General features: G+C 37.3%; 1 protein-coding gene across 4 annotated transcripts in view; it reads left to right on the top strand.

Annotated features, from left to right (window-relative positions):
• SOX6 (SRY-box transcription factor 6) overlaps positions 1 to 27,607 on the top strand; it is a 380,340-nt gene that overhangs the window by 280,360 nt on the left and 72,373 nt on the right. For all 4 annotated transcript variants that reach the window (XM_074918734.1, XM_074918733.1, XM_074918732.1 and 1 more), the window contains one exon: positions 7,040 to 7,119. In XM_074918734.1, the coding sequence (XP_074774835.1) occupies positions 7,040 to 7,119 (80 nt within the window). The remainder of the gene's footprint in view (positions 1 to 7,039; positions 7,120 to 27,607) is intronic.

Raw genomic sequence — 27,607 nt, 5'->3', positions numbered from 1 at the left:
GATTTTGGCTCTGTAGACTACTTGGTACTATAATGACTCAGGAGGAAGAGTACCAGCATGATTTCCTGCACAAGAGATTTCTGCACTTACTCTAAAGTGTTCCTTACAGTACCTATCCTAACACTTTATTGAGCTTATACTGCTTTACCTGTGATCCTACTGATCTCATAGCAGAAGGTGATACAGCTTTAGGGCTTTTTTGTTTTGTTTTGTTTTGTTTTGTTTTGTTTTTTACTCACTGAAGTGCAGAAAGAGTTCTATAACAAATGTTAAAAGATTGAAGCGCAGACAGAAATTAAGGCCCATATATCTTAGAATACAGGTAAACTGTTTGCTAGTATGATAGTGGTTTATATCCAGCTGATACTAGTAAGGTCCAGAAGTCACAATAATCTGATTATACCCAATGGCTTGCAATAAATATTTATATATTTAATATATATATTAAATTCTACAGCATGTGCGGCAAAGGTAGCTGGGCAGGTTAATAGTTTCTGTTGGAGAGACATGATAAAAAACCCAAATATGCTATTGGAATTGATAGGAATTGATTAATTCCAATTTTTGGTACTCAGCACAGTCGTTAAGGAATTAATGAAACTGGAGATTAAGTTACACTCTTTCACGGAGAGGGTTCTTCACAGTCATTTCTGAGGAATATTTATGAACTTGACTGGTACTACCTGTACTCTTCTACTTTTGTGAGAAATGAAACTTTCACCTCTAGAACTGTCAGTTTAGACTCACTCATACTTCTGAGAAAAGACAGAAGATCGATTAACCCTTCAGATATTTACAATTTTCTTGTTGGTTGCCCGTTTAGTTTCTGTTTCATTTTACTCTAGTTTGATGTAGGCAAGACTAAGCTTTGATAGTGCCAGTTTTCCTTGACATTCAGAAAATGGAGTGACAGCAATTTCAATAACAGGAGGTGTAGGAACTGAGTACTTTTGAAACTGATGGTGTCATTTAAGGAATGTCAAATATTGTGTGCACAGTCACTTAATTTCCTGTGCCCACAAAATGGGCTAGATATAAGCCAGCTCTGACTTGGAAGTGACATATCAGTGTTAGTGTGACAGTGCAGCCAAGATGAGAAGTCCTGCCTTGGTGCACAATTTGGGGTATAATTATGTGCACATGTTCATGCAAATATATCTTCATGATCTAAGTGGGAACCAATTTCATGGCTGTTCAGTTGGCATTTACCAAGTACTGTTGCAGATCTGCACTTAAACTTTATGCCTTGAACTAAGAAAATGGTATTCCTAAACCGAAGTACACTAGGTCATGCCCTCAATGGAAGGACCTCTAGAAGAGAGGAGAATTTAGTAGGTTCTGAGGCCTTTCCAAGCACATGGTCAGTTAGTTGCGCCTGAACTCCTGAGCTCAGAAAATCATTATGAATAGAAAACTTGACAGATTGATGATATACAGCTATGATTTGCATTGAAGTCTGACAGGACAGAGTTTCCTGTTGCCTGGAAGGATCTATAACATGAAGTGGCTGTAGCCCTCCCCCCTTATTTTGGAGCTCTAGGAAGTTAAACAGGCCAAAGTTAGCAAGTGCTGATGACAAGTAATAATTACATTAGAAAAAAAAAATCCCCGAAGTCCCATGCTTCCTTATGTATCTCAAAGTCATGTAATATAATTTTCCGGCATGGTAAGTACTAATTGAGAAATCAGAGCTGCATAGACCACCTAATTAATTTTTTATACATATTTCAGTATTTATACTGTATACTGGATTAATTAAAACTTTAGGGCGCTGTGCATCTCAAATGACTGTTGTGACTATTGACCTGCAGGCGCTTGACAAGGCTCGTAGAGTACCTGGTTGTGGGGGCTGCCACTTATTCCAGTGGGAAGCTGAGAGTGGCAGCTGTTAGGAAGCTAATACTTGCCCAGAGATGCTACACAGTTCATATAATTATTTTGCATTCCAAGTACTGCAAGTGCTCTGGCTTTCTGACTGTGACCACTCTACAACTTGGAACTGGTGGGTAACATAAATATCATTATAACTCTTCTCCCAGTTCAAATTTCCCTTCACTTAACTAACCACACGCATCCAGGAAAAGTTAGTGAGCTGGAGTATCCTTGAATGTGATTAGTGTGTTCCCATTAGTGACCTGGGTCAAGAGGAGAAGACAGTGAGATAAGGAGGAAGAGAGTTCCTTTCCCCGTCTTGCAGTGCCTGAAGTATTACTTCCTTCAAGTTTTGTGGCTAAGAGGGAATGGGGAAGTAGAATGATGACTGAGTATGGATATAGAGTAATGCCGGGCAGGAGACAGACCGTACTTTGAGCAGAGCTCAGACAGAGCTACAGTTTGCTCTGAGCAGAGTGGGAGGGCCACTCTCCATGCTGGCTGCATAATGGCAGATGAATGATCAATTTTGCTTGATAGCCTTCTGCAAATATTTTGTATTGTATCAGTTCTTTGCAAGATGTGGAAAGTATCTCTGAAAAATATTATTTAAAGTAGAGACATTGAGGTATGGAGACTGTAAACCTTTATTTAAAAGGGTTTGTAGAGTGATATGCTGCAGTGTATTTTGAAACCATTTCTTCATCTTGCATGCATAAAATGTATAAAAACCATGATTAAAATGGCTAAGGAACAACTCGTCTGCCTACCTAGGTCATTCTGCTTTACACACAAAAATAATTTACAGAGATTATGCTATGACTGCAGTACAATGAAATGTAGAAATGGAGGCTGTTTTCCTAGGCTGGTGGCAAAAATAGTGAGAAATGGAGCCAATGTTTTGGCCTGGTTCTGTTCCTACTTGCATTGGGGCAAATCAATGGCAACTCCTTTGAAATCAATGAAAGTAAAATTAGGTAAAGCATGACAAACAAAACCATCAGACTTATTGTCATCCTCCTGGTCCTCAAAACATTCCAATACTGTGAGATATTTGTCATCAAACTAATTAATCTAATCTCCTTGATTATAGTAGCTAATCCACATAACTAACATCACCTTAGATCTGCTGCATTTCACTGATACCCATCACTGCAGTTTCCACTTGGAACGGGCCTTTCAGAAGTTTTTCTTAAAGCTGTAAGGTGGTTTACATTTTACATAGCACATACTCTATTTTCAGTAGGCTGCTGTTCCTCTTGACAGGTGAGAACAGAAAGCGTACATCAAATCAAATGTGTACCGAGTTGGCTGTGTATCTCTGCGTGGCAGAGGTGCTGCATGAGCCTTGTTTCTAATGGAAATTCCTCAGGACTGAGTTAAAGTCTGTCATGTGTTCCCTGTTGGGTTTTACTGGTTGAAACAAGGAATCCATAACCTCAGGAACTGTTGTAGCAATCCATATGTGCCTCACTCCTAAATGTTGAGGTAAGAGCTGGAAGTGGTAGTAGGCAACAGAATACTTTCAGCTGCGATTTTGTATTTAATTTCTTAACCTGCAGACAGATAATTGCTGGGGCAACTGATTTTGCTGTGACATGAGGATGGCAATAAGGCAGCATTGTGGCAAACCCTGCTTGGAACAAAGGCAGAAACAAGGTAGTATCATGGGACAGAAGAGATGCTCTGCAGTACTGCCTTAGCCAGTTACCTCTCTTAACTTCTTCAATCCTGATGCCACTGGACAAACAAAATGCATTGCCCTGCGTGGGAATGCTGCATGAGTGGGCATCTGTATCCTTGCTGTTTCCTGACAACACCCTGAGGAGAGGTATGCTTTCCTCAGTCTGTTCATTATGCCCGGGAGAGCAGAGCCCTGGAGTTTGTGATCTCTCTCTTCTCTTCCAACTCCATTTCCTGTTATTCTGTGATTCCACATGGAGAGTGTGCAAGTGGCAGTTTGAGATCCATTCGTGAAGAGACAGATTCTAAGTTACGATCCCAAAAATGGGGAAACCGTCATCAAACTGAAAGCTTTGTAAATCAGATGAGGAGAGTCAGCTTGTGTCTTACACTTGTGTTTTAGGAAAGACCTTTGTGTTTTAGAAGCAACACCTTCCCCCTATCCTGAGTCTCACAGGAGCCAGACATCCTTTTTTCCTCACACTTCAGAAAGCCTTGATTTGGAAAGTAAGTCCACACATCCTATAAATAAAGTCCACTAAGCTTCATTGCTTTATCCAAGACAAAAAGAAACATTTACATTATTTCTATGTAGAATAGCATGGTACAATTGCTCACTGCTTTTATTCATTTGGAAATGTTCAACCTGACAAATGAAACAGAAGTCTGGCATGCTTTTCCATGGCTTGTAAACACCAATTTATATATAAACAACAGCAGCCAAATGTAAATAGACAATCAGCACAGCAAGGAGATTGAAGACATCAGTTTGCAAAACATGACAGATTTTCTTCTTCCGGCATTCTTCTCGCTCCTGGTTATCAAAGGCCAGCACACACCGGTACCTAAAGCAGACCTGTTTGAGCATGTTCTGCCGCCTTTTGTACAAATATAAAAGAATGGATCCTCAAGCAAGCATTCCAAATTGAGAAACAAATTCGAAAAAAATTGCTACAATACATTGACTGATTTCTTTCTAAGACAGCTCCTGAGAAGGGTCTTGATCCATTCTTGCACTGACAAAATGAGATGGGGAAATGTGTACCTTCTGTAATTAAAAATTAAAACCAGTGCATTCCCTGCATGCTCAGTTTCCTCAAGGGAGAAAAAAGTACCTTTGCTCTGCTTTTACTGCTTGGTTTCAGAGAAGTACTCCAGAGCTGAAAGAGTATTAATTTTTGTTCTCAGCACAAAGATACTGCTAAAATACCATGTAAAAATGAGGGGGAAAAGGGACAGTATTATGTTTTAATAAAAAATAAATGGCATAACCAGAGAATGATTTTTTTCCTGCAACAAAAGAAAGAACTGTAGCCAGCAGGTGAGTAAGAGAACGCTACAGGGTGTGGTAGACATACTATTAAATTAACTGTGAAGCCAAAAACTCTGTGTGTGTGTGTGTGTGCGTGCACACGTGTGTGTGTATAAAATATCTGGCTATTTCAAACCATAGGAGCATGACAGCTGTGAAAAAGGAGTGCCGCAGGGAATTCTTTTAGAGTTTGATTTTTTTAAAAATATGTTTGACATGGAAAATGTTTTAGTACAAATAAAGCAACTGGTATTGAACTTAAAAAGTGTATGTGGAGGGGGAGGGAGAAAGAAGAGATTGCTGTGTGGAGCAAGAATGAATAATTCATGATATTTAAAGAAAGAATGCCTCCTAAATGTTCTGCAAGGCAGTCCACACTGATAACTCAGATGGTTATTTTCCCCCCCCATTTAAAGCATCATTAATTCAACATCTTTGTGATTTTTTTAAAAACCTTGTAAGATATTTCTGCAAGAAACATTATTTAACTTAGATTAGGATCTTATTTGTTCAGATAATTTCATATAAATATCAAAGAGATGAGTAGAATTATTTAACCATGAAGTGACAGCTTTAGTACTTTAAGAAAAGGATCTGGGGTTTTTTGTTGATGTTGTGGTTTTTTTTTTTTTTCTTTAAAAAAAAAAAAATCATTGCAAACTAAAATCAGCCTCATGGAAGGGGGAAAATAAGAGGAGATATTTTGAACATTACTCCATAGGACACCAGTACAATATAGTGTTAGTGAATGCATTGTAGCAGAGCTCCATATGCAATCAGAATCCAATTGTTACTGGACTGTGTACAAGCGCATACTGTGCTCAATGGTCTGATGAGGTATTATGGATATGATGCAAAGAGACCTTGTGGATTAGACATGTACAATTTATTAAAAAAGTGACATAACTGAACATTTAAAGTGTGCTGAATACAATAGCACTTCAGGTGGTAAAAAAGGAGAGTTCTGGGGAATCCAGTGACTTCAAAGACTTGAGCTATCATTATTTGAGGGGGTTGACAAAATAATTTGAGTCTTGGAATGTCCTGATTATATTATTTTGGATTTCTGTATTTTTCCTCATTGCTACATCCTGCTTTCAGTGTGGAAAAGTTCATGTAAAAGAGACTGACCTATTGTAAATCTCAAAAATGTACAGAGGAGCAGCCTGTTAAAATGTAGCCTACAGATAGTACATAATACTGACTCTAAATAAGAAGCTTGAGCCAAAGTGATATTCCATTAAATCATAGTTACTGTGTAATTTATCCATCACTGTATTAATTTTTACATTACAGATTACACTGCTAAACTATTTCAGCCTTCCTTCCTTCTTACATTGACTAAGAGTCTCAGTTGCACTGTGTGATGCACTGCAGTGGCTCAGAAGTGGGAACCCCCATAGATGCTGTAACATTGCAATGTTTATTTTGGATCAATAGTATCTTATTTTCTGGAGTGTTTGTTGTCCCTTCAATGCAGAGGGCACACATATTCAGTTTCGAATGAACAGAACACAGAAATTATAGTAACTAAATCTTCATGTAAGTGAACAACTGTGTAATCTATCAACTTCAGTAGGGTCCCAGATCTAAGAAAAAGTTAAAAATATATTTTGAGCTATTTTTTAAAGTGATTAAATTTTGTTTTTATCTAACTCTTAAAGGAGTTGTCCCAAGACAGAGAACCTCAAAGCAAAACAAGAAACAACCTCAATTTTTGTTGAGCCAACTAGGTAGCTTTCCCAGGAAAGAGCCACTCAATACTGAAAAGAAATCACCTTGCATTAAACAGGGCTGAAATTTCTTGGTTTATAACAATTTTTTTTCCTCTGGGAACCACTGGGGTTTCCTGGGGTATCATGTCTGTGTGTCTACAGCCTTAAGGCCCATTCTGTGCCCGAGCTTACACGCTTGATTTGAACATTTGCTTTTGAAAATGAAAATCACGAGTATCACATTTATGTTTTGCCAGTTTGCCTACCAGCTATCTGCTAACAAAAAAAGTTCCAAGGGAGCATGGCAAGTCTGTGCCCAACGAAGCCTTTTGTTTTTGCAGATGTTTAGGCTTAGAGGAGTGCTGTGGAGCACAGGCAGTCCTAGGTCCGTGTTTGCACTTGTCTGCTGCTATTCTCTGCTCATTGTCTGAACCTGCACGCATTGTTCTCCCGACAGGTGATAACTACCCTGTGCAGTTCATTCCATCAACAATGGCAGCTGCTGCTGCTTCTGGACTCAGCCCTTTACAGCTCCAGGTATGTGCCAGAACAAAAAAATGTGGGATCAAAGCCAACATTTTAGGGGAAAACTGCTAACCAGCTGTATGCTAAATAATAGTCTGAATGTTAAATAATTTTTGAGCACAGCCCAGGAGGATTAACACCTTATGTACTTATGGTACTGCAAATATATCAGTGTGCGGCCCACCTTGATACTGTGAGTGAAAGACATTGTTCTGTGTGTTTTATATTGGCAGAGTTCATGGTTGGTTTTTTTTTTTTTTTTTTTTAATTATATGACCAGTTGATGGGAGATATGTTCAAAGGGGTTTTTTTTTTTGTACTTTGTTTTCATTTAGTCTTTCCCCTGTAGCTGCAATTTAATTGGAGCAGCGAGTGTATCAAATAAATGTGTGTTACTGGGCTTTGGGTTTTTTTTTTTTAGACAGTGTGGTGCTGACAATACAATAAATTGCAAACTCTTTTAGCTTCTGTATTTAGATAATCTCAACCTTTCTGTGCATTAAGCTGGTCAGATGCCAAGCATGGTCAGGAGCCCTGGTTTGGTCGTTTATTTATTTTTGGCATATATAGAATGAAATGTTGTGAAAGAAAGATTTATGTGCCATATTATTAGCTAGCTTTTTGTGGCAAGAAGTTTTTAATTTCACAAGAAAAGACACAACAATGTCATAAATAATGAAGAAACAGTCAAAAGCTTTCAGAGTTAAAATGTGTGGAAAGGAAGTGACAGTGAACATGAGAGGAAAGGCCATTAAAGATGCATGTAACTATTTGCAAGTAAACCTTTGAAACCCCAGTCTGAGTTAGGTTAGAGTTGAGTTCAGATGAGAATTAGGAATAAATTGTGCCTGGAGTAGCAAAGTACTGCCGTGTTAGTATCCAAGTTTCTACTTTGCTTACCCTTCTGCAAGTATATAATTTTCCAGAGGGACCAAAGCAAATTAAAATCTCATCTTTACCCAGTGCTGATATTTTTCTTGCCAAGTTAATTTAGATTAAGCGAGAATGGAACCAGAACTCATTGTTCACTGATGGTTCAAAAGTGGTGAAAAAGACCCTTGAGCTTCTATCTGACCAAACCCACCATCAAAACTTGAAAAAAAAACCCACCTAGAAATACTTTTGGGTCATGATAGTATTATGTTAAGACTGTACCTTGGATAGGCTTCAAATCAAAGGAGAGTTTTTCAAAAGGAAAAATAGCAGATAGCCTTTGAAAATCTGTATTTGAATACTTATTGAAGCAAAAGTCTCATTAGCTTTAGTTGAGAAAAAACTTCAGAAATCAGCTTTGTGAAGAGAGACTATTTTTGCTACCTTTGAAATGCAATACAACAAATAGTGAGCCTGCAGAAGACTAAGGCAGGGAGGGATAAACACCGTTCAATTGCAACAGAAACAGGATCTAAACCACAGACATTCCTGATTCTTTTCTGTTACAAGATCCATTTGTAGCTTGACCCACAGGTCTATTTGCACATCAGCTGTGATCAGAACCTACAGCAATAGTGCAATCTCATTAATCTGCAGAAATGATAGACTGAGCTGTTAAACATGACAAGCACAATTAGAGAGAAAAGAAAACAACCAGCAAAGAAAGTGATGTTAATAAATTCAGAAACATATGTGTGCTCGAGGGGCCAGAATTTCTCTTCAGATATATTTGTTTTAAAAGAGTTTTTTTGTTTGTTCCCCCACTTCCTATTTGATTTGAATTTCACCTTTTTGGGATTTCAAAACTTTTAATGTTTCATGGTCAAAAGGTCTGTGTTCATGGTCATAGTGACAGTGTACTTAACCTTCAGCTGATACCTGCTTATCTGATTGTCAAATTGGTGAACTAAATTTTATTTACTCCTACTATTAATAATTTCTTTGTGTAAATTCCCTAAGTGTTCCTAAATGAACACTTATTTGGGTGTGTTTCTTGGAGGGAATTTGTTGTTATACCTGATGCGTCATGAAGACTGTTAGGGGTGTAACATTTCAGCTCATTTTTCCATCTTTGCTTCCCTTCCCCCTTCTTTCTCTGTTTTGCTTCCTTTCTTCCATGCACCCCACCCACTTATTTATTTACATGAATCCTGTGACCATGGTATCTGAGTATTTCCCAAGTGCTTAAAAATACTGATCACAGAACTAATCTCTGTTCCGTTCAGCCAGTGGGAGAACGAGCTAATTCATTTGCAGGTTTGGTTTTGTTTCTACTTGTGAGCATGTGTGATACCTACGTTTGGAGAACTTGCAGAAGGAAAGCTATTTCAATCAAAAAAGCTTTGCAGTAGCTCTAACATTTCAACTTTACCAGGGCATTTTTATTAGTTCCAAAATTATATTCCATAATCCATATCCAGCTGCAGTGGAAGTTCTGTCAGCTTCAACTTTATAATCTCTCCTCTTTTTTCATTTATGTTTTTTTAACCATACTTCGGGTAGGAGCTAGCAGCAATTTTTCCTTCTCATCTTTCTGTGTGTTAGAACAACTTTTATGGAAGCTCTGAATCTAATAGCACAGAAAACAATTTACTCTCAGGTGCATCATCTAACGACAGCAATTATTCCACAGAGGATGTTTCTCCAGCAGGCAATTTGTAATTAATGATTTGCCCATCTTATTCAAGCTATTTAGCACATTGGTATCAAAATGTATTTTCTCTGAATTGTGTGTCTGTGCTCACCAGTGGATTATGTGCCTCCATGAGTTAAAAAACTTTATTGAAATCATATCTAGGAATTTCTCAAGTAACTAGTTTTACTCTCATGGGCCTTGCATTAAAAAAAATAAAATGAAATTAAAATTAAATTCTTCTTCAGCAACAGACCTGTTTGACCCATCTACTCTAAAGATTTTGAATCACATTAATCAGCTAGTGGTAAAATACCATTAATATTCAGTTGCAGCTTTTAGTATCCTGACAGAAAGTAGTAATTACCACACATTTATGCCAGTCTGTGTTCCTGAAGTGGTGGCTTACTCTGCTTTGGGTTGACATCAGCTTATTTTTATCTGTATACTGATCTCACGAGGCTGGCATTGATGATGTTGTTGACAAAAAGACAAAACTCTGTGTTCCACACTTCCCATTAACAGCTCAGCCCTGTCTCACCAGTTTCCTCAACAGCTTGGCCAAGAATTAAATAATATGTGTGATAGGACAAGCCTTGTTAGGACTCCCGAAGTGAGGGAGGGTCTGGCTGATGAGGGAACAGTTCTCTAGGTATGGCCCAAGAAGGAGAACCAAGCTACTTCTGTTCACCCCTCCAGCTTCAAACGTCTGTGAGTGAATCCCGTCAAATCAGTCTTCTGCTAAGTAGTTTACAGATATATTACCAAATACACCTGTAGCAGGTATGCACCGTGGTGTGTGAACCAGTTCTGATGCCTGTGTATCACAAAAGCCTGTTGCTTTAATTAATCGGTGTGAGCAGTAAAACCTGTCAATAATTTCCAATGTGATCCTCTTTTTTTATACCCACCTTCTCCAGAGTTTTTCCCCTTTTCCATCTCCCTGAAATTTTTCCCTAGTTGTCAGATGGTTGCACTGATATTAACAGATACTAGATATGTGTGCCCAGTAATTTTGCTAAATGGGAGAACTTGATTATGAAATAGGTTTTCCCAGCTCTCGTGGTGTTGGTAACACCATTTACTGGGAAGTTCTAGTGGTGGCAGAGGTGGCACCTATATGTCCTTACTTTCAAACAAGGAAAGATACTGTATGCTCTTTGTTGTTTAAAAAAACCTGTCTTCATTCTTAGATATTTCTACAAAGCAGTTTATGTGGTAAATAAGGAAATGTTGCAACTCTCTCAACCACAACTGATAAACTGTTGATAGAAATGGAAGCACCACAATGATGCTAGCTGAGTTATTCCCAAACAAAGTGAGCTCTAGGAAAAAAAGTAAAATAAAAAAGCTTTTGCTCATGACTCTTTCCCCAAACTATTTGTGTAATTTGTCCTTCAAAATTTATCGCTTATAACACTAATGAACCTTGGCAGGTCTTAACTATAGTTGCAGCTGTGTTCTTGAAGCCTAAAGTTTTTATAATCCATTTTAAAAAAAATTAAATTTTAAGTAAACACGTATTTGTCTATTTCTTTTCTCCCCTCCCATCTCATCCTACTCCTCCATACTCTCTTCTCATTGCAGACAAAGTAAATGACCTTTTTTTATACTGCTGGGTGCGGATCCAGTGCGCTGCTGAAGCATTGCACAGTCTGCCTCAGGGGCACAATATTAGTTGAGGGAAGGCCAAAGAATGCTATTTTTAGTTGAACAGTTCAGCAGATGGAGGCATGAATACTCATATATCTGAAGGTTGAGGGGTTTGAACCATTAATTTTGATAATGTATTTAACCCTGGGAACAATCAGAAACTGTAACTCTAAGGTTACAATGCTTTTGACCTTTAGAGAACAGAGGGCACTCGTACAGTAAACAATATATTACATTTCTACTTATTCCAATTCTCTCACACATATAAATTTCAGGACATAGTTGACATTTGCTTTCCTCAGCTATTTTAGTGCTGGTCCTTAAAGTAAGTCAAGAAGAATGTGCAGGAAAGAGGCCAATGTAATGCGACAGTCATGTAAATATGGCCTTTAAATAGCTAAGATGTTAAATGTGGCCTTTTATGAAGAAATATTATTCTCAGGAACTAGAATCTTGGTGACTTATTATTTCAATGAAAAAGTTGTTTTAGTGGACTGCTGCTCTTGCGGAGTTTCCTCTATATGTTATAACCCTGAAGCAATTTTTTAGTGGGGCTAATGTGATCTGATAGTGATAGCTCACACTGGAGGTGATTTGGTCCCACTCTGGTACCACATCATGCAAAGTGATGTACCTGCCTTATGTCTTATTAAATGATGCATGCGCCTCTTCAACAAATATAGCAGTTAAATATCACGCAGTTTAAGTATTTCTAATTAAAATATCTCCATGTGTCAGCATATTGGTAATGTATTATTTTAATCCATTTATTTTGTTTATGAAACAGTGACATATGTTTAGATTGTGAAATATATGAGCCTTAAAAATCACTTTATTGAAGAAAATTAATTTCTACAATGCTGTCTCAGTAATGTGTTCACTCACCCAGTCAGTCACTGGCAGGGCTGCCAGTCTTAATGTTGGTTAGACACAGTTTAACAGTTTTATCTGACATAACTCTCTCGGATGTAGGCAATAATAATTTTTTTCAAATGCAAAAACTACAGGGTTTTCCTTTTTTTTTTTTTTTTTTAACATGACTAAGAATGGGGATTGGGTAAATGTGAAAGAGATTTGGTGAGACCAATCAAAATTAAAAACAGCTAGTTACCTTTTCAAAGTTAGACACTGTAATTTGTTTGTCAGCGGGTAGATGTTTGGGTCAGCACTGTGAGTGAGTGACTGTCAGCGGGAATTCCTACAAGACAAGTAATTTCCCTCAATGTATTACTGACAGATTGCTCACTTCTTCGAATCACTAGAGAAAACAAACTTAATATTGTTACAGGCAGAGTTTCTGTCTTCATTAGCCTTATAGAATGATTTTATCTAGCATTCAAAGACTACTGAGCTCTAGGTGGGCATATTTTAAGAGAATGTTGCTTATTATGATACAGTGAATAGTGGCCTAAGTGAAGGGAACGGTGTGTGCAAATTTCAGTATACGGAAGTGGTAAATTAAATATTTTGGTCCTTTTCTTATGTAGAAATTTAGTTGTAGCAGAGTAAGGAAAGAGGTCGAAGGAGGATTTTATTAGGGGTCTGAGAGACCAAGCAAGGCCTTTAATAAAAATAAAATTTAAAATATGCCAACCTTGCAATACTTAGGAAAAATTAATTAAAATCAATGAAATAGTTACACTTGTGCCTTTCCCCACTTGAATGTTTATGTCTCTGTATATAATATCTGCGTTATCAAGTTGAGTTATATCAGTGGCAGTATCAATGAAAATGATGTCATTGAGTCAATATTTTACCATATGACCTCCTTTCTTTGCAGAATTTGTTAATAATCCATCTTCTCCTACTCCTTCTCAGCATAAGCCCTGAATGATCTGGCAAAGTGATTTTCATCAGGAAAAGACAGCCCATCAGCACTGAGACTTTTTGCAGTAAAATACCAATTCTGATGAAATTTTTGCCAGGAGGATTTTCCAAGCTCCCCCAGTAATGGCATCCCTGGTCAAAATGTGAGGGAGTCTCCCTATTCTCTTCAAGATAGTAAAAATAGACAGACAGACAAACAAAACCATTAGCTAGAGTAATCAGCCTGGTACAGCAGCATTGCAGCTGCAAGACCCTTTTCTCACCCATTTAATTCCCTGCGTCTCCAATGACTGCTTTAAACAGTGTGTCTTTGTTACTCCCATTCTTGCTTAATGGAACAGTGTCACGTTATTTAATAAAAAATTTATAAGAATGTTTAAGAAAGAGACAGTTTCTATATCTGTAGCAGTTCTAGTACTTGTCTCTGATGTGGCAAGGCTAAGTCCAGTCCTGGGCTTGTGTTTCCTCCCATTGCAGGAAGGACACAGCCACCGGCCTGTCACCCAGGCTGTTTCTGTTCCATTCAGATGACCAAGCAACTCCACCTTGGGAAGTGCTCCTGTCCTGCACCTGCTCTCCTCTCCCAAGAGGGAAGACTTCAATCTGGCATCTAGGGATCAGGGTCCTGGCATGATTCCCATCTTTTGCACCTTTAGATCTTACCAAGCAGGACGGCTGCCTTCTAGGCACATACACTGTTCCAGGAAGAACTTACCTTTGAGATCATAAATGGCACAGACATAAACTCACTTATCAGGAACCTTGTATGTTTAAAGGATGTCATCCTTATAGCCGGGATTGCAGGAGGTTTCCTGTGTCTCTTCAGTCTGTATCAAGGCAGAAGCTTGAGCCCAAGTGACTGGAGGAGGCTGAGCCCCCAGCGTCAACAAGACATTCTTGCTGCCTTAACCACTGGCTGCCCCTCACTGAAAGCCCAGGCTCTATTTTAAAATAATTGTGCTTTGCAAAGCTCCCTCCCTGGGGTATGTATTCACTCAGAAGCCAGTAAGAAGCAAATAAGTTACTGCTGCATTTACTGACAGAGCACCAGAGGCACCGGTACTACAGAGTGCCATCAGGGGACGAGCAAGATTTTTTAAAGCTCTTTTAAAACTGTGGCATCCCTTTGGGGAATAGGCTGACTGTGAGGCATACTCTGAGCTGGCAGTTGGATTCCTTCAAGCTTTCTAGAAATGTATATGGTGTATGCCTTACAGGAATTAGCTGCGAGTGAATATGTTTCTGGAATTTTGTTATACTTCTGATAACCATAGAGTAAGCTGCTCAATTTGGCTACAAATTACAAACATGAAGGATTTTTTCCTGTGAAGGTGTTAAAATATTTGGATGTTTAGGAACTTAGCAGCAATCACATTAAAGACAAAAATGCCTTTTATGTCAGGTCTATACACAAAGGAAAACAGTACAGTTCTGTATGATCATTCTTTCCTGACTAATTTCTACAGAAAAAGCAAACTTAATAACTCACCTTTTATCTGAAGTAAAAGTTCTGAGAATAATGATGGTTAGAGGAGACCTTCTAGGTGTAGATATACACACACACACTGCACACATGCTCAAAAGAAGCAAAATTCTCTTTAAGATGCATGATATCATCACCTGCCTTATTTTGGAGGGTCTTTGACTAAGAGAGTATTCCCTCCCACTGATCCAATTCAAAAAGAAAAGGCAATTCATGGAAGATGAGATAGAACTCATCAAATCAGTGTGTAGATATTGCTATCACTGAGTAGAGTCTTTTTAGATGACGAAATAGGAATGGTATTGCCTTCAACACCCTGCTTGTCTAAAATCTGTGTGTATTTGGTCTCTGATGTTTTTAGAATCCATATGATCGAGAAACTAGAAAAATGTTCTAACTCATAGAAAGTATTGGAATCATCTGTCTATTCTTAAGACTGATTACGAAGGCTGCATATGGTGATGGTGCACAACAGAAGGCTTGCATATCAGTCCTGAAAAAAGAGACTGGCTGGAGGAGCATCTTAAGGAATACAGGAAGAAAAACACATCATGCTTAAATGGCAGTATTAAAGGGATTATTCAAGACTTAAATGAATCATTCACAAAATCTAGTAAAGTCAACACAATAGAGGACATATTTTGGTATTGTGCAGGAACTACAGCAAACAGCTAAGCTTGGAAACAAATGAAGTATTTTAGGTGCAGGAATAGTGAGTGTGTTGTCATGTCCACTGGCATTTTTGGAAGTGAAGTGAGAGATAAGAAGTAAAGTCCTTTCAAAAATGTTGCATCATTTGTCCTACACACTAGAAAGAGTGACCAGATTTAACTAGTCTACAGCTTTATTAAATAACACATCTGTGAATTATCCATAGTAATTCATCCAGACCATTTCTTCTGCTGCATTCTTCAACACCTAGGGGAGGGCTAAATTGAAGCCTCATAACCGTTTTAATCTGGTCCCAGCACCATTGCTGAAATATCATCACACCCACTGCAGTTCAGAAAGCATGGCAGGCATATGCCAAATTCACATTTACTTGTGTAAAATACATCAACTTACAATGAATTTGTAATAGTAAGTTCCCAGTTACCTGGTTTTGAGGTGCAAATGTGAATATTATTTAGATGTAATTTTTATAAGCACATTTGAATATATTTTGCATAATTTTGTGTGCGCTTTCTTTAAGGAAATTATTTAATTTTGCTTGAAGGTATATGAAAGTTCTAAATATACAGTAAAAGATCAGTGTGAGAGATCTGCTAAGCAGCCTGTAAAGCACAATTATTTCTGATGCTTTAAAATACCTGTAAACTGGGCTTGTTTTCTGCTTCACAAAGAAAACATTTCACTGTTTTCTGCATTTAAATATACATTTTAAATATGTTGACTTATCAGGTAACGCAGCAGGCTGAACAGGGACAAACCATTTTTAATGGTATGTTAATTGAATGGGATGCTAGAGATGCACCTGAGTGACTTTTTTCCCAGATGTGCCCCAGCTGACTGATAAAGCTTCTCCTGATCAGTAGAGCCAGTATATATTTATTATATTTCTGTCTTTGGTCCATTTTTGCTTGTGAAAATAATAGAATGGCTGCGAGTTACCACATGAACTGTCTGTGTCTCTTATAAAAGTAAGAGAACATTACAGCTCCAAACCCCAAGCAACACTTTCAAAAATTCAGCTCTTAAATGTAGAGCTGCCTCGGCACCTTCTCACAAGGTGGGCATTCAGACTTGGGAATTGAGGGAGGTAGTTTAAATGGGACTCTTCCTTTTTCCTGACTTGCATCCATTTATTATTGGGATGGTGTCTCATTATTCTGTCATGGAAGCGTGTGGAAATCTAACTGCACTTCTTTTGTTTCTCAGCATGATTAGCAGTGGTAGGCGAGCGTTTACTTTTCTTGTTCTGACTACACAGGGAAATAGTGCAATCTTTATATTTGACAATTTCTCCATCTGGGTGGTCAGATGGTGAATGAACTCACCAACCTATGCCAGATCTTAAAAAATATTTCTAGAGAAGGTTTATTGCCACTTATTTTTCCCATGTCCTGATTTCTTTTTCTTTTACTTATGCCTCTGTTTTACTGTCTGCTGCCCAGTTGACAAACCTAGAAGGTCTACACTAGAAGCAGCAATCACACAATCATCTTCTGTCCTGAACTGATTTCATCCCCTGTAGGATTAGGAGAATAATTATGTTTTTAGACCCCTTCAACTAAGATTGTCTACATTACTGGCAATCATACCAATGACATGGACATGTGCTTACTAGGAAACTCATTCACCAACTCGTTTCACACAGCTCAACAAGCAGTTACTCATAATTGCTTGTAATCCTGCTGACATGAGCATGAATGAAACTCCTGATTTCTCTCACAAAGCCCATCTATGTGTTAACATTTTTTTTAGAGAAATATATGAAATTCTGAAATGCAAAATCTGATAAGCTTTGATAGCTATCATCCGTTCAGAAAACTTACTGTAATTAATTGCTTTTCAATCATATAATTTTATTTCCCTTATCACAGGAGTTCTCCTTAAGCAGCCCCTTCTTTTTACACTAGCTTTTGTCCAGAACACATTTCTACATATAAAGTGTGTGAAACTGTCTGAATTCAGGAGTTACTTGCTCTTCATATAGATCTCTCACATTTATTGTTAAGCATACTTTATATTAACAGTAAGGAATAAACCCCTGATTTTTGGAAGAGCTTCTAAAGGAATATCAGAAGATATTCTAAATTCTTTTTATGAATAACTTGATTTACAGTGTCACCAGAGAAGGTAGTATTATGGTAGCATAAAGTGAATGAAAAAACTGCTCTCCAATGCAACCATCTGGTTATATTTTCATATTTTCCTGGTAGATCTGGTTATATTTTTATTTTAAATAAGTGCTGCTTATTTTCTTTCCTTGGATACATGAGAAGGAGTTTAAAATACTAGAGCCTTTGTTTGCAGGTATCTTTGGAGCCATGTTTTCTGGTCCTTGCTTTCTTTCCTAGCTGAGCTTGTTACTCCTTTAAATTTAGTGCTATCCGCAATTTTGATGAAGTTGAATTTATGCTATAAAAATGCCAAAAGCAAGTTCTAATAGAAGCAAACATAGGAAAATCACATAAAGATTTATCTTCAACATTTCTCATTTTTTGTTGAATAATGTTATCCACTGGAAACTCAAAATTACTTTTTCAAGCAAGTGCGGTTGTCCTTTCCTGTGACTGGCTTTCTACCAAAGGTATTTAGGCTTAAATTAACTTATATTTTATTTATGTGTTTCCTTTTATATCAAATATATAATAGTTTTAAGCAGAGTGTGTCACAGTTATTTTGTAATATCATAAAAAGTTAAAGATTTTTTGCTGATTTCCAAGCTGCGAGGTACAACATACAATCTGGGAGAATCAGAAAGATAAATCAGTTGTGTTCTTTCCTGTGCATGGTAAATAACAGGAAAATTGTGATTAAAAAGTAGCATATCGGTAATCTGACAGCATTAAATGAAGGAATGCAGATCTTTGTGCTTAAGAGAAAGATTTCATTGACATTTTTGCTATCTGCCTGCAGAGGAAAGGGCTATAGACATTTGATGAGATTTTTACATATTGTTGCATTCTCGTTTTTCTTTACAATATTTTATTAAAATATTAGATTTTATTAATGCTCACATTTTATCTTTAATAGGAATACTTCATTGTATTCAGATATACCTAGTTCAGACACTGCAGTAACGCAGTAACTGTGCATCCATTTCTGAGCAGCACAAAAGTAATGGTGACTTGTTCAGGCTCCCAGAGGGTGTGTTTATGGAAGGTCTGAGGGATGCTTCCTAGTTTCTGGGTACAGGTTCTCACCCCGTGCAGAGGTGGGACACAGAAGTATTTAGTCCCTCCTGCCTTCTGTGCTCCTGGTTTCTGGCACTGACATGAGCCATGTCCCCAGGCTGGCCAGAGAGAAGACTAAGCCAAAGGATTGTGCTGTGAGAGTGCCCCTGCTCTGCAGTTGCAGAGGAAGACTCCTGGTTAAACCACCTCTCATTAAGTCCTCCACTTGAGAAAAAACACAGCGAAAAAAAGATGCATTCTCAGTTTGGGCTTTGATCTTGCTCTCATAAATGACTCAAAGAATTTGCATGGTAAAATGCAGCTATTGCATTATTGTTCCTAGAAAAAATACAAGAGAATAGATGCACAAAGTGGGAGAGATGAGAACAGTTAGCATGCCTTTATTCCTTGTCTGAACTTAATCTAGATCGATTAAACTGTTTAAGGTTTTTTTCATGCCTCAATATAAAATGTTTACATATTCCTATCTTTTAGACAGAAGTTGCTTATTGTTTTAGAACTGAATTACTCTCTATAGGAAACTATAAATATTAAATAGATGCCTAAGTTTACCTCATTTTTTTGGTACTTTGCATAAAGAGCAGTTGTTATAACCACAACAGGAAATTTGTGTTACATACTGCTGTGCTTTTTCTTCTTTTGTTCTTTTCTTACACCATGAGGAGTTAAACCAGGATAAAATAAGTAAGATGAGAAGTGAAGGTGTTATGGCCTCTTCCTCCATTAGAAGAAAAAAATGCTAAGCTTATATTGTGTAGAAAGGATTCGGGGTTTTTTTAATTATCACATTGTCCTTCCTACTAGATTTTTAGTCCAGAGAGCTCCATTTGAGACAGCAAATGACCAAACTCCAGTTTTGGGGTTCCAAGCATTTTGTGTTAATTTTTGTGTCTGCATAGAGTTTTTTAGTGATATACATACACTGAGCTATGCAACTGCAGTATTTCACTCCCACCCTCATTCAATTCCCTACTTTGTGCGGCAGCCTCAGTGTATTCAGCAGGTTGTATGCCAGCAGATGAAACAGATGTTTCGGCCATACTGGAATGGAGCGGCATGCTGCACCAGGACCTGGATATTCCTCTTGACATCTGGATGCTGCTGGGCTGGGAAGCCTGCCTTGGGCCAGGAGGCTGTAGGAGCCTTGTGGCAGTGAACATAGGGTCCTTGCTGCTCTTTAAGCGATTAGTGCACTGAAGCAGCAATAATGCTAAATTATCGCTTGGTTGCGTTCTTCTAAGGAATCTTGGGACAAAGGGATAGTCAAGGAGGAGTATTTACAGTAAAGTCATGTTCAGAAAGACAAGACTAATTACCATGTATTAAAAAGCTTTCTTTCAACTAATTTAGTAGTAAAATTGTTATGAACACTTTAGGAAACTTTTTACAAAGCAGTAAACAAATAGCTTACAGAAAAAAACCTCCCTTTCTCATTTAAAATCATTAAGATGAAAAAAGACAATTTCAGCTACTTTCCAATTTCATGGTCTGGTCAAATTGTATGGAACAGACAACAAAATGTGACTGAAGACATGAAACTGAAGGTATACTAATGTTCATGCCTACTAGAGACAAAAATGTGAACTTCTAATAGCTGCAGGGAAGAGTATTAGGTATGGAAGCTGTCTGACTCACGCATTGATTCTTTATAGTTTCACTTTATCAAGTTGAAAATTGTGCTGTATGTGCTGCTACAGCCTAAATTGTCTGCTGCAGCACTTTCCTTTATGATGTGTGTTAGTTAAACACAATAGACGTGGTATATTGCATGGAAATAGGTGTTTAATGTTTTGCGATTACTAGCTGTTGGACAAAATAGCATTTAGCATGGATCCCCCCCCCCCCCAATAAATTTTCCTTCTTAACACCGATGTGTTTAAATGAGGGCCCTCCCAAATAGATTACAGCTTTATGGAGAGCATGAGGTAATATTTTGAAGATGACCAGTTTGTTGCTCTCATTTAACCTCCAGTATTCTAAAGGGGTTATATTTAATTAACACTGGCTAAAGGCCTGACCTGAGAGGCAACCAAAAGTGATTGAGCTGCATTTTCAGATCCAGGCTGTAATCTGTTGGGAGAGGAATAATAATAATAAAAAAAAAATTAGAAAGCACCATTTACTGAAATTCTTTCTAACTAAGCTGTATTTCAATGGGCCATTTAATGCTCAGATGGACAAAGGTATTACTTCAGTCATTGAATTGTATCGAACCTTTTCTCAGAGGCCCAGTTTAAAAACTCTACAGGAAAAGTGGCTTAGCATCATATTCTCAGCAGACCAACACTCAGTCTGTTTGGAAAGGATAAAAAAAAAAAAAAAAAAAGTGAAATGAGGTGAGACACAACCGCCAACTCAGTGAGGTTTTTTTGCCTCTCCCTCCAGTCAGTGGCTTCACAAGGGAATTGCTCTTCAGAAAGCAAGAGCTCTGCATTCACTACAGAAGGCTTTCAATTTTTTTTTTTTTTTTTTCTGTAGCTGTTACTCTGTTCCCCCTGGTCAGCTTTCGGCTTGCCCTTTGTTCTTTTCTGACATGGCAGAAATACAGTTTTTCTCTGGGGGACTTAGGACCAGTACCTACACTTCATAGGGTTAGATTTTGACTCAGTCACGTTGGAAGAAATAGGAAGTCTCATTTAAATATCACAGACTCTGACACTTGTGAGCTGAGTAGTTATTTTATTTCAATATAGTCAATGTTACATATATTCTCTGGTGGTACAAGATACCTGTGTACTATCTGAACTTTAATTGTATACAAATTTTAGGATACATTTTTAAATTCCTATTTTTTGCAGAGAGCAAACTTTTCTTTCACAATTTTGATGCTGTCTCATTAAAAATTCTCAACAGCCTCATAGGGTGATGGGATGACATTATATCTTGGAAACTTGTCAAGGTGCTGTAAAACTAATAAACCAACAGCTTTATTTCCTAAGGGGAAACAAATACAGTATTACAGAGGCAACTGCCAGGTGCCAGATTATATACATTGTCTTAGCTGGTTGCAGTGATTGATAATTTATTTGAGTTCTAAGCATTCTTTCTTGGCTTTGCCCACAGCTTTACAGTAAACAGGTTGTGTACAGGCAGTTGCTGAGAGATTGTATTTAATTGTCATAATTCAATGAAATCAAAGCTATTTGATTTTTAAGGGGCACGATCTCAGGAACAATGCCTAAATGAGAGTTGCCTGCATTTAGACAGCAAAACAGATTGAGCTGGTTTTGATGACCACTTCTACTTCATTACATCAAAGCAGGATGAGGTCAAAAGAATGAGAAATACAGTTCACAAACGGAACAGAAATGATCTTAAGAGCACCTTAATGCACGTGTGCCTGAAGGCAAGTTTGTTCTTTATTGCACTCGTGCATAAATTTTATCTCTGTAGTGTTTCTCCAAATTTACATGACTCTAACTGAGAAAGACTTTGGGATGGGATATCTGTGGTGTCAGGCCATGATGATAAACAGGTGAGGATAGGCAAAAGTGAGTGATTAAGTCTCTAAACATAGATCTTGCTGCAGGTATCTTCTCATTCCACTTTTTTTGCTTGTTTGTTTTTTTGTTGTTGGTTGTTGTTGGTTTTTTTTTTATTATGAGAGCATCAACATGAGCCTTGGCATTGAAGATCTATTATCTGTAATCCCTTTATTTAAGAATAAGCAACGTTAATAACATTTAAAGAATAATCAGTCAAATGGTACTTTCTTCTTCAGTTTACACTTTTGATTACATTAAAATTTAAGGAGATATTTTATAGTTGGCAATAGTTATTCAGGATCTCCCAATACAAACCCATACTATGATGAATAAAGCCAAACTTAAAATAACAGTGCAGGAACTACGGTATGGAAGAATAAGTCAATGACAAAAAGATCTATCGTTTCTTCAGAACACATGCCAATGTGATCATTTAGTCCATTCATATTTTGAGCAGGACATATTACATGTGCTGTGGAACTCTTCTTTATCAAGTAATGAAAATTTGCTTCTCCAAAAGAGAAGTCAAGAAATGAAAATCTATGAAGAATAGATACGGTTTTGCCAATTATTTTCCCCAGCAGAAGTCTGTGTCTTTGTCACTGACTTATTTAACAGATCCTCTTAACATCTGTCCAGCAGACTGTGGACTTTATTAGCAGACAAGAGACCCACCAGATTTAGAGCCTGCTGGGTGCGTCTTCATCTTCACAGCTGTGGATTAACTCAGACTTTCCAGAAGAGGACAACCATATGGGATAATTGGTGTCACTGGGTAGCTAAAAAAATATGAAGAAACAAATGTCGTCCAAACACAATTCACTGTTTTTACAGCCACAATTACTAGTCTGTTTAAAAAATAAGAAAGGCAGCATTACACTAAAAAAAGAAAATCTATTCATATCTGTGTGGGAACCTAATCAGGCTCTTGTTTCCAATGACGATGGCTCCACAGTCACACCAGGTCTGCGACAAGAATGCTCCTTTTGTGTGCCGATAATGTGGAAGCGATAAAATTTCCTATAAGAGACATATGTGTTTACATCATGAGATGTGTTATTTGACAAAACGCTTTGTTCTCTGCATATTTTCCACGCAGAGTTTCATGCTGGGTTGTTTTGCTGGAAAGCTTTGATTAGCTAGAATTAGTTGCTGAAGTAAAATAGACACTTTTGTTTTATGAGTCCTCTTGCTGAGCTGTAAATTATAGTAAAACATATAAGGAGTGACAGAAAGAAGTGCTGATTTGAACCTCTGACCCATGATCGGCATAAAAACATAAGATAACTCTTTCAAAGGACTACTGAGAGCCATAAATATTCCATGGTCCACTTAAAGTTAGGGCCTTTTAACAAAATAAAGCTGTTATTTTGCATAAGGGGATCTTGACTCTGCAGTACTACAACAATACAAGCTGCAGTATCTAAAATGTGTAGAGATTCTTTTATTTTTGGTATGGGTTGGCCATTTTCCGCAGCAGGGCTGTAGAAGCAACGAGAATGTTTTTTCTCTTCCTGAATGAGTACGATGAATATGTGGTCACTAAAAGGAGCTGGAACTGGCAGACGCTCAGTGGTGAAATTTGGTATCTGTTACTTTGCAGCTTGAGAGAGAAGCAAAACAGGCATGTGTATCTCCTAAGGAGACAGGAATTGAGTGGAATATAGGGCCACATAAAAATTTCCCTTGGCAATATATAGAAAAGCAACTGACAGACACTGAAATTACTGGTGTTAATAGTTAAAAAAAAACACCTAAAGTGAATGAATATGAATAACTAGTAAAATCATTCTTTTAGCTGAGAAAGAATATTTATTTTTTTTTTTCCAGTAGGTGCACACCTGAACATATAGGGAAAACTGAAGTCTTCTGATTCCACCTGTGACTACAAAATGTATTATTTGTATTTTCACAAATACAGTTAGTTTGCATGCATTGGGCTTTAGTAAATCTGAGAGAACATTAGCCAGCAAGTGCATAAGTAATCACTGCAACAGTCTTTGGGTTTATGACATTAGTTATGACAATTCATTAACTGCCATCTCATGTGACACCTTAATGCCTTTTTGCAAAGTTTTCTGCATTATTATAGGAAGTAGAGACTATTCACACTCTGTAACAATAAGCAGACTCTGGGGTAGGGTGATATACAGGTGTTTAAAATCAGAATGTTATGTCCACTATGGATAGGTTAGGCATGTACAAACAATGGAAAGAAAGACATGATGCTGTTAAAAGGAACCATGTACATATATTATGACACTTGGATTCTATAGAGACACAGCAGTATTTACATGTATTGTTACTTATTATTTACTGTATTTCTAAATTAAACACTTTTTCCCTAATTGTTACTCCAACTTCATGTAGCTATACTATCGATGCCATTTCAGATATACCCCTGTGAAGGCAAATAGTTCTCACTTATTTAGCATTAACCTATGAGTTAAGTTGGTGCTGCATACTTGTTGTATGTTTTGTTCTTAAATAGTAAGCTACTGTTATCTGCATGATGTCACATGTGAAAATGAAAGGAGGGTCTGTCCCACAGTACTAACAGATCTATAAAACTCACCTTATTCTGATTTGTTAAAATTTTTCTTGCAACAAACTGAGAAAATGCCACCGAGACGTAAAATTTCATCAAAACAAATTTATAAAATACACTGTTTTAACAGGTAGCACATGCACAAATATATTGTAAAAGAAAAGAAAACATACTTTTACCACAAAATATATATGTATTTGAAAGGATCTTGTTTACATTTAGCAAAAGCTTTGATTTTTCCAAATTTCAGATTTTTAAATTCAAATAAGGGTTACTTTCATGTGTATGTACATTTCCTTTAACAATTTTATAGGCACCTTTCCTTCTCTTTCTCCTCCTCCTCCTTTTCCTTTGTGTGGAGAGCACTGCTAGGACACAGATGCTGAGCTATGGAAGGTGTTTTTCTGGTGATGGCATCTGGCTTCTTGGCAGACTCCACAGGCAATAGCTGCCTTTGAGTTGCCCCTGGGTTTGTCACATGGTTAAGCTGCTGACGATTTACTTAGGCTGTCTTGTGTTTCTGGGTGTCATTTTCTGTTAACCTACCTCTCACTCTCAGGATCTGCATAAAAATAATCTTAAAACAAAGATGATTTTAAAAACGTACATACATGAGTCAATAACCCCGTTTTCTACCTTGGTGCTATTGTAGAGGTCTCAACTGCAGTGTTTGTCAGTGAAGTATTTGGTGCAAAAGACATGCCAAATACAAAAATGGCATTTATATATTTAAAAAAAAAAAAAAAAAGAGGAAGGAATAAGTACAATTTACTTTAGAAACAGTTCTTGCACTTAGATTAAGATGGGTGCAAAATTTTTACGTAGGATATTTATGCTTATGTTCTACTTTTTGAAAAGGTTCAGGTCATCACTTAACCTTTATTTCCATAGTTATTATCTAGGACACCCAAAACATTGGTTTGAGCATTAATCCGTTCTTCCTCCAAACAGAAAAAAAGAAACTTTTTCAGAGGCTCTGTTTCTTTTAATGTTTGCCATCAAGCCTATTTTAAGCATCTCTACACCAATAATAAAAAATAAGCAGTCCAACTGAAGGTGGGATTTTTTTGTTTTGGGTAGCTTCTTTTCAGAAATGTGCACTGGAAATAGTAAAGATTTTGCTGGTTTTGCTGAGCTTGTAAAAACCCTTTGTGATCAGACAGTTCTAAGTATTATTATTGCATGTTATATACTCGGAAGGAAAATTTTGGAATTATAGCTTTGCAACACTATGTACTAAATATACTATGGAAAAAAATAACTGCATTACCTCTTGTAGTGCAGGATTTCAACAGCACTTGCAGTCACTCCTTAGAGTTTTTCATCTTTAGAAACCAAATTACTCATTGTCTAAATAGCTGAACTTTCATCTCTATAAATAAGATATTTCAGCTTTGCACAATTCATTTAAAATGCTGACAAATAAGGATTCTCACTTGATTCTCAGTAGTTTTATTGTTCAGTTTCATTTACTGTAGCAAATGTATTTGTTGAAGATGTAACATAGGACTTGTATTTTTAGTAATGGAAAACTTTAGAATTAATCAGGGAAATTAAGTATTCAGAAAATTTAGTATTTGTTTCTGAGAAAAAAAAATAATTCTAGCACCTTTGGAGAAATAATGCACAAATACAGAAAAAGGAGAATGTTATTTCATTTTCATCATAAATCTTTCAGAAAAACAAAATAGAAAGATAAATGTTTCTGGAACAGATCCCTTCTTTCTCCTTGAATCAAGCTGCCTTCTACTGAGTTTCTTTATGGGGCATCTTCCAAGTGCACCCATTGCAATTCATCGTGCTAGGCCAGCCCTCATCACCTGCACTTTGATTATCTGCTACACTGACTATTTGCAACCCCTCTCTCTCTTACCTACATATTTCACATATGGCCTTCCTGTAGTTTCTTCACAATTCTGCTGCAAAGAATAGCAACTGAATTATCCCCACTGCTGTGACCAAATTCTCCGTCACCAAAGCAGTCAGTTGAAATGTCTAGCCCCTTCCCTTTTGTTCTTGTATAGACAAGTGCAACTGCTCTCTCCATTTCCTCCCTGGGCTCATGGATCTAGAGAAACTGCCTCTCCTATGCAGCAGTCGATCGCTTTCTCTTTATTGAAATATCTTCTCTAAACAAACTTTTTCCATAAGGCCTGTCATTGACAAGCCACTGGTAAGAAGGTTATGATTATCATAATTCTGTGTTAGGTGGTAAAACAGCCTGTCACAAAGTTAACAAGTTGTTGTCAGTGCAAATCTCCGTTCACTGTGTTGATTTAAGGCCCATTCTATTTTCCTCACCATGTGTTACTTCTGTAACATTTGATTCTCAAAATTCTTCACCTTTATTCATTCATTTAGACACAGATGCTGCAGCCTAAGAGGTAAATATCAGTATTCCTGCTGTAAAAAAAAGGGAAGCATCTGGTGTATAGAACTGTTTGCTCTGTGATCATTTGCTGTGCTCAGTGTCATTCAACAGAGCATGTGTGTAGGATACCACAAGCCTACGTGCAAGCAAAGTCATATGGGACAGGGACCTGAGCTAATGAAAGGGTTTTGATTATTGAAAGCTGGTTGAAAAAACTAGTTGAAAAACTACTGAAAAAATGCTGAAACCTCTGCGAGGGATATGTAAGCCTAAGGCCTTTGTCTTCTGGCAAGGCATGAATGAACACTGGGAGCAAAGGCAGCTATCCTTCTCTATCATGAAAATATCTCGCAAAGGCATTGTGGCACTTAGATGGCGTTAAGAAAGGTTTTAATATTTGGATCAGTCAAGATGCTCTATTATTAATTCATAGGTTTTTTGACAAATTTTAGATCATGGATGATACTTTTTATAAAAAGAATGAAGGGAAATAATTCATCAAATGCCATAGGCAATTCCTGAAGCAAAAATACTACCAGAACCACCCCCAGATGATTATTTTTGTTGGTTATTCAATTCTTCCTGAATGGTAGCTCTAAGCAATAGCAAAGGCTTAGTGTAAATTCTGCTGTTTACAGGTGAAATAATCAGTACGTACTTGTGCTGTGCTGTACACATGCTGAGTACAGCGCTTTCCCACTCGTCTG

The sequence above is a fragment of the Athene noctua genome, chromosome 14 (assembly GCF_965140245.1).
Source record: "Athene noctua chromosome 14, bAthNoc1.hap1.1, whole genome shotgun sequence".
NCBI classification, from domain to species: Eukaryota; Metazoa; Chordata; class Aves; order Strigiformes; family Strigidae; genus Athene; species Athene noctua.
Note: the sequence above shows the minus strand (reverse complement) of the source record. Positions and strands in the feature narration are given on the sequence as shown.